General features: G+C 36.9%; 1 protein-coding gene across 1 annotated transcript; it reads right to left on the bottom strand.

Moving 5' to 3' along the window:
* Nucleotides 1-1422: 1422 nt before the first annotated feature.
* On the bottom strand, nucleotides 1423-8473 carry LOC103696988 (cycloartenol-C-24-methyltransferase 1-like). The gene is made up of 12 exons (XM_039121833.1): nucleotides 8391-8473; nucleotides 7598-7664; nucleotides 4368-4441; nucleotides 4154-4238; nucleotides 4002-4057; nucleotides 3278-3332; nucleotides 3116-3163; nucleotides 2756-2839; nucleotides 2273-2473; nucleotides 2059-2184; nucleotides 1862-1959; nucleotides 1423-1713 (listed from the first exon to the last, which is right to left on the bottom strand). Exons 1-12 carry the CDS (start codon nucleotides 8471-8473, stop codon nucleotides 1662-1664), a joined length of 1029 nt encoding a protein of 342 aa, XP_038977761.1. The 3' UTR covers nucleotides 1423-1661.
* Nucleotides 8474-8706: the final 233 nt, after the last annotated feature.

Below are 8706 nucleotides of genomic sequence, written 5' to 3' on the forward strand. Positions count from 1 at the left end.
ATGTCCATACTCGATGTTAGATCCATAAGAGTACCTAAAATGGGATCTCATGAACCTTAAGCTATTAAAAAAATAATGATACAAGAAAATGGTTAAAAGTAAGAAAAGGTTATCCTTACCAATATTTTTTTAATAAAAGGATAATCAAGTTGGCTTTCAAGTAGTCAAATCATAAGTCACAGATAGAATTTTATTGGATCAAAGTGGGTTGCTATTTGATTTTTATAATTAAAAGACAAAATTCTTCCGCCTTATTTCTAAAAAAAAAAATTTATTTTTCTTTGCATAAACGGATGTATCATACATAGCGAGTACAAATATACCCAAAGAAATCAAAAGACCTTAGCTGAGCTACCATTCCTATTATCTCATGCCCTTATGCGCCACTCCTCTTTGCTTGAAAAAGCAAATATGACTTCGCTACCTTTCTCTGAGCTTCTAGGCAACAGATCCCACTCCCTAAGAAGAGTCATTAAGAGAGAGGAATCCATTTAAAGGTTCTAACATAGGGATTGCTAAAAGTCAAATTCGGGAAAAAGAACCGATTGTATGGAAAATACTTCAAGAAGTTATGCGGGAGCATCCTGTATTGTTGAATAGAGCACGCACCTTGCATAGATTAGGCATACAGGCCTTCCAACCCATTAACAAGTCCCGGAGGGCACTAGGTAGTCCTTCTCTCCCAACCATAAGGTCTCTCCAGAATGATTAGCCACATAAGAGGCTGCCCAATCTGCTGCTCCGGTAGTCCTTTTACTTTTTATTCACCTTATTTCTTGATTTCAGGGTGGGCTTTTTCATGGGCTGAACCATGGCAACTAAATCTCTTAGGCTATCAAGCCTTATGCTTGCTTGGGCCCACAAAACTGAGAGACCTGTGAAGTGAGAAAGATGAAACTGCCAAATGTCCAGCTGGAAAGCCATTGACCTGGCATCCTATTGTTAATTTGTTATGACTCCATCGACCACATCTACAATTTGGACAATTCGTAATCCCTTGTCTTGCAATAACAGATAACGTTCCTTTTAATTTTGTTTGCTCTATACAAAGAAATGACAAGGAAAGTTTCTCTTATGATGCAATAAAAGAAAGTTAAATGGCAAACGTAACTCGGTGACTTCCATTCTTACACGCAATGAGAATCTAAGACCATACCCATAGCCATAGCCATCAATCATTAGTCCCGAATGTATCATCTCTTGCCTCTAGAGATAACTAGAATGAATGAGGCATGCTTCAAAAGGATCTATAGCCCCGTTCTTCACATTCGAATTTAATTAGTAGTGCGGACGAAGAGGAGTTCTCATAAAATACTAGGTTGTGAATGAATGTTCTGATCATTTGTGGCAATGGAAAAGGAGTTCTATGGCCATATTGTCACGACCTGTCTTCATTCTATGGCACCCAAAGACGTACAACACTAACAAAGCCCTTGGTGGAGTAACAAGAGCCAAAAGAACATATACTTGATAAGGTCCCTGCTTAGGGGTTTCATCATTGTCGGAGCAATTACAGAAGACCACAACATGGCAAGCTAACATAATATTCAGCAACCATAAGGAAGAGGAAAAGGAAAAGGAAAACATATATAGATAGAATCATGGCAAATCCCCCGTCGTTAAGTAGCAGCCATGGCTGACGAAGCTGCTCCACGAAATTATCAAAGGGGTTTCCGGGCAAGGAAGAAGTAATTCGGGGTGAAAATTTCTTTCCTGCATCCATCAGTTTTATATATTATCTCATTGTAGGGGTTTCATCATTGTAACCGACACGAATAAGGGGGGCAAACGCCAATGCACAGGAAGATTGGGAGCATCCAGAAATTACAGCAAGTAAACTGGAAAAAAATATTTTACTTACCTTCCACCTTCCACAAGCCCTTCAGCAGCCTTGTCCAGCACTGATGATACTCTCCCAGTTCCCGCCGGAGCAAGACGCACAAATTCTAGTGTCTTGACCTACAGAACACCAAAATGAACAATATTTAATGACAAGCAAAAAGAAAGAAGAGGAGGAAAGAGATATGGAACAAGTAGTGTCGTAGTGATCTCAATTACGATAGATTTGGTAATGACACGTCCAACAGCAGTCAATCGAAAGCTTGTCATGGAGAGACGCCTCGGATCCAAGGGCAAATACCATGGCACAGGAGAATCTAATGCAAAATCCTTCGCCCATACGACCTGTGAGAAAGCAATTGCATACTAGAGTCTCACATACCTTTATATAGAGGAAGCATTAAGGACCAATATATGCTGTGTAATCTTCTACCTCAAATCCAGCAAGCCTTACGGCTTCAAGGCATTCGTTTGTAGTTCTTATGTCAGGGAGACCATCACCAAGCTCGATTAGAGCCCTAGTTTTCTGATGACTTTCATTCGTCGGATCAAAGTGATCGGTCAAGCACCACTCATAGGCCGCAAAACACTGGCCAGGCTTCAGTGCTCTATAAATCTCCTTATAGCAGCCAAGCTGGAACGAGCAAAAAAGCATTAGAAATATATGAAGAAGGTATGATACAATCATGGTATGTCACACCGTACCATATCAAACGGTACCGGACATACCGTATCGTACCAGTATACTGGTACTGCTAGCGTACCGACCCTCGGTATGCTAAAAATTCTGTACCGTACTGATACTATGCTAGTGTAGCATCGGTACGGAGTCTGGTATCGGCATGGCGAACCTTGGATACAGCCAAAAGATAAGCTATTCGAAACGTGTACACAAGCATATGAATCGGCAGATTACCACATCTGGTGCATGACATGTTGCTTCTATAGCATATATCGCATCAAAAGTGTTATCGGGGAATGGCATTTTCATGAAGTCGCCCTGCATGTATGAGAAGTGAAGAGTATGGAGGACATGAAGATTATTCTAAATATTAACCAAGCATACTGAATTATATCTCTATATAATACCTCTAACTATAGAGGTTAAAGACATTTAAAATTCTAAATTATACCTCTAAATGAGAGAAATTGGCAATAATTTTTGCAAAAACAGACAAATATATAACATAATACAACCCCAGAAATAGAAAAATAGTGATACAAAAGAGAGAGAGAGAGAGAGAGAGAGAGAGAGAGAGAGAAAAGCCACATGTACCTCAACCATGTTGCAAGACTCACTCAATCCTGCTTGCTGGTTTAGCTCCTGTGGAATGAACACTGTCAGTCAGTAAAGGTTTTCTATCAAGTCTCAAATGCATGTTGATATTAAGAAAGACAAATAGGTATTAGAATAGTTAAGACAGAAAGTATTAACAACCTTGCCTCTTGTTATCTGGTACTCACTGTTGCACAATCCGGTAATGGATGCAAAGCTGCAACAGTTCAATATGTGAAGTTATCATAGCTATTCTCTTCTTGTTTTTTTTTTTTCTCAGGTATAAGGGAGGTAAATTGCATTCATTAATTTCTAAGATAAGTACATCCAATAACTATTTGCATTTACAAGATGTAATAGATAAGCAGGAAGCCTTGTTGATCCATTGTATAGAAAATAACAAAGACCACTTATCTGAAATAATGAAGGAACACATCACAACCCAGAAGAACCTTTCAAATTACCCACCTTTTTCTGATCACATTAGACTGCCATTGATTCATCTTAGTAATGGATCAACAGAAATGGTCAGATTATGCAATTTTTTAGCCTTCAATTTTCATTTAAGCATCATATCAAGTTGTATTTACACAACAATTGCATCCACATACATACCCTAACCTCGTCTTGTCGATGAGAACTTAATGATAGCAGTGTAACATACCTCCTGAAAAATGTGAGGCATATGACCTGTCCTAGTGCTATCCCTGCCCTAGCTTGTTTAACAACAGAATTCTTATAGAATTTGCTGCTCTAATTTTGATATGATTCAAAATAGCTTCTCTGATAAATGCGACATGATAATTATGCAGCAGGATCCATTTTAACTTTAGAATGGAATACAGAAAAACAACTTGCAGGAACAAAGCTGAGAAAAAAAGATTACCTAAATCTAGCAATTTCCCGTAGTGGTCCACCAATTCCACAAACCACATCCAAAACCTGCATTTACAAATATACAGAAGCATACATTACCTACAAGGCATCTTGCCTACAAAGATTTGCCGTGTAAGTCACAAAAGGAAAGACAACTAAAACCTTCATTCCCCTTTTCAAGCCTAGTTGTAGCGCAATAAAATGCTCGTGGCGCTTGATGCTTTCTTTTAATGATTCCCCTTTCCATCTTCATAAACATTATTAAAGTAAATAATTAATTCTAAACAATTATCAGGAAATGATCCATAAACAAAGTGTATTTTTTTTCTGATGAAAGATGAATAAATTAAATGTCAGTAATTAAAGTAGTGCTAACCGGGGAGCAAAATGGAAGGACTCTCCCCAGCCATATTCATAGAAGCTTGTTACAAGATCATAGTACTTGTTTACCTGAAATATATCAAATAAATACCAAAAGCATTTAGTTAGACTTTGCAAGGATATGGTTAAAACCACATTGACTGTTTCATGCTGGATTCAAAATCGCAGTTATTCAATGATATAGAAAATGAGTTCATCCTACAGGTTATGATGTTTTGAAATCTTTTCATCAGATTACAGAAAACAAAAATTGCTCCTATATTTTCATCCAGATTCCTTCACAAGACAAACAAGCATCACGTCATCAATACAGATTTAGTTAATAATTGACACTGACGCGAACTAAACTTAACCCTAAAAAAAGGGTCTTGTTTGGATATTCAACTTGAAGAGATATAATTATGCAATTTCATGGACCAAATTTATGCCTTCAACTAATCTCAAAAACTGTCAGCTATAGCTGATAGCTGATCACAAGTACCTTAGGCTTCATCAGTAAACATCCAAGTCATGACCAAGGTATCCTAACCTATCATACAATATTTGTCCTTATCCTGACATAAAAATCTGTTTAATCAAAAATGAAGGTATAAATACAAAGTATAAAAACCAGGATTTGAAAGTATAAGAGTCCATATTATATTTGTACATACATACATACTGTAACAACAACCCAGGACCTCACCCAAAATGGCTAGCCGGAAGGTATTATTTGGGTTCCTTGATCCTGTATAAGTACCCAAGATCTACCTAGCGAATAACCAATGTGGGACTAAACATACGCCTGCACGGGTCCTCACATACTTCCCCCGTTCAAGCCCTGACGTCCTCGTCAGGCTAAGGATTCATATCTATTCAAATCTAATCACAAATACCACGATTGGCCCGTGGTCAGCCCTAATGGATCTGTACTGCAGTGTTCCCTAGTCCACATAGGTTATGGGTCGGATCTGCTCTGATACCAATTGTAACAACCCAGGACCTTACCCAAAATGGCTAGCCGGAAGGTATTATTTGGGTTTCTTGATCCTGTATAAGTACCCAAGATCTACCCAGTGAATAACCGATGTGGGACTAAACACACGCCCGCACGGATCCTCACATACTCCCCCCGTTCAAGCCCTGACGTCCTCGTCAGGCTAAGGGTTCATATCTATTCAAATCTAATCACAAATACCACGATTGGCCCGTGGTCAGCCCCAATGGATATGTACTGCAGTGTTCCCTAGTCCACATAGGTTATGGGTCGGATCTGCTCTGATACCATTTGTAACAACCCAGGACCTTACCCAAAATGGCTAGTCGGAAGGTATTATTTGGGTTCTTTGATCCTGTATAAGTACCCAAGATCTACCCAGCGAATAACCGATGTGGGACTAAACACACGCCCGCACGGATCCTCACACATACATACGTACATACATGTATTCAGATTGCAATCTTTAAAAATATACTGCATCTGCCATCTCATGATCTTGATTTTTGCTGCTTATACAAGTCATAGCAAACTCTCATATACCAGAAAAAAATTAAGAAACGTTAAATGCCAGTAATTTGACAATTGACACTAGTTACCTTTTTGATAGTGCTTTTGTTTTTGTTTTTAAAATTCCAATAAGAATTGAAATAGACTGAACAGAAATAATGATGAAACCTTTTTGTTTTTAAAATTGTTTGTAAAACCTTTAGGCCGCATTTTTGAGCATAAAGCAGGCTTAGGCATGGAATAAGCCTTATTCTTGCCAAACAGCCTTTTGAAAATAGGCACAACCAAGGAAGAGTTATGCTGGTGAAACTTGCTTATGACAGGCATAAACATTCCAATGGGGAGCTGTCATAAGCTACTCCTTGGCATAAAGGCATCTTTCATATCTACTTTTTATTTTGTTATGAACAAAAATTTCTCGTCCAAAAAGTGTTCCAAAAATTATAACCAAACAGAAATTGGAATAACTCATAGCGTAACTATTCCCAAGGGCATAATTTTTGTGTTCCCATTTTTCTTGTTCCCGAATCAAATGCACGCAAAAGGTAGGCATAAGTGAGAAATGGTTATGTCAGTCAAACTTGCTTATAATAAGCGTAAGTATTTCATAGGAGAGTTGTCATAAACTATTCCTGGCCATAAAGGAATTGTTAATGCCTACTTTTTACATTTTTTTTGGATAAAAGAATCCTTATTCAGAAGTTATTCCAAAAATCTTCCTAACATCGTAGCCAAACGGAATTTGAAAAACTTGAGGCATAACTATTCCCACAGGCATAGTTTTTTCTGTTTCTATTTTTCCGGCATAAACAACCACAAACAATCTCGGACATAGGTAGGAGTTATATTTGAAGTGGAATAGCTACAACATATTCCTACTTTAATGTGACTTTTGAAGAGTTGTGATTGGTTCAGGACTCTTGGATTTATCTTTTTCCACTATAATAATAATATGCAAACAATACGTCCATACATGGCAGCAAATTGAAGGTGTCCATAGTTTATTTCTTATCTATGGAGTCTAGAAAAGTTCACAAAAAACTGCACAATTTAGTAACTTCCTCCTATCATAGTAAACCGATTTTCAACATCATTTTATGAACCAAGCAAGCCTCAATTTCTTCAGATATTTAACTTTTTTTTTAGATAACAGGCATAGCGATAAGATCACATCGTTAGCACATGTTTTTTCTTTAATTCGTGTTCTTTCTTTTGTTTTTCTTTTTATAAATTACTGTCATATCAATGGTTTCAGATTTGTCTTATTTTGTGCACATCAGCCATAAAACTAGTTGCTTGGAATTCCTCTAGTCACAAGAATCTTAGAATTAACTTTGGGAACCAGCTTTCCATGTCAATTTTTCGTCAAACTTTTATTTCCTGCATCAGATCAGGCATATGAGATCTCTGTTCCTCTACGGCGTCAGATCTTATGTCTTGCATAAGTACCCTTCCACTTGACAACGTAGTCTTCTACATCCTTCTTTCAATCTTTGATCCTATAAACTTTGTCCATTTTAACCATCTACCTACACAACTTAGGCCAGAAAGTTGTTCATTCCTATGATACTGTCATTCTACAAACCAAAGCCATTCATTACCATAAGTAACACTCTAAACCATGGGATCATATTTTTAATGCTAGCAACGAGTTTTATATAAATGATAAAATGAACATAGCTTTGTATTGGAGTTAAATCCAACAATTAAACAAGCAATAAATAAATAAGTTGTCTTACCATGTCATTGTAGTTGGCTTTTCTTGTTTCCTCATCCCCTCCAAAATAGCCATGATAGTTCTCATACCTAGGAAAAGAAAAATTATACACAATTAAAGAAAAATAGCAGAAATCAATTTACAGATAATTGCGCTCAGAAAGAACTACATAGTGAACAAATTGTTGAAAACTCCAGGAAAAAACTTCAATAGTCCATCTTTTGTTCACATCATTTTGTGTGTGGATTGTCAAATCAGTAACGGCAGCCACAAGGATATTTTGTTAAAATTATATGGACAGCAAAGATTCAAGCTTGTAAAGTTGAGGAATGCATAGACACCACTAGCAGAAAGGAAGGGCATGTAGAATGCGATTATTGTTTCACTTGTCAAATTCCATTATTGTTTTATAAGCCTAAAAGAAGGAAAATTTAGGCCAGATGCTTCATAAGAAGATTCTGCATGGACCCATGTTATAGGCCAAATAGCAAGGGTCCTTATCACAAACTATTATTCATAAAAGCTACATTAATCCTTGAGAATAATTAAAGAAAAGTACTATTGTACTATTTTACATCTTTTTCCTTTTTCCTTCAACACAGTAGATAAATGTGATCCGTTGTCAAAACTTATGTGGTACAATATGCTCATAACGATAAGATGCGAGACGGAATAATTTGGTGATTGAAGCACATGTTTCTATCAAGAAAAGTCCATGGCATTCTCACACGGATCAATCATACTCATAGCTATCAATGTCCAACACTATTTAAATTATAATGGAAGAAAGACAGAGAGCACGGCGAGAAACATACTGCTCCACTGCCGATTTAACTTCCTTCTTGTCCATCCTTCCTCCCACACCAAAAGCAAGATCCAGAGCTCCTGATTTCGACATCACTGGTTCCCAGAAACACTAGAAAAAATTACAAGCCCCAGATCATTTTTTTTTTGAAAAAAAAATTAATTAAAGCTCATCCACTTTTCCAAAGTTGGAAAAAAAAAATACAAGCAGAATAGAGGAAAAAGGAAAATATTTTTTATTTTTTTTAGGTATACCCTCCTAAATATATAAAATTACATGAACACCCTTATAAAATTACTATTTGCTTGTATATTTTTTTTTGCATA

The sequence above is a fragment of the Phoenix dactylifera genome, unplaced genomic scaffold (genome assembly GCF_009389715.1).
Source record: "Phoenix dactylifera cultivar Barhee BC4 unplaced genomic scaffold, palm_55x_up_171113_PBpolish2nd_filt_p 001238F, whole genome shotgun sequence".
Classification (NCBI taxonomy): Eukaryota; Viridiplantae; Streptophyta; class Magnoliopsida; order Arecales; family Arecaceae; genus Phoenix; species Phoenix dactylifera.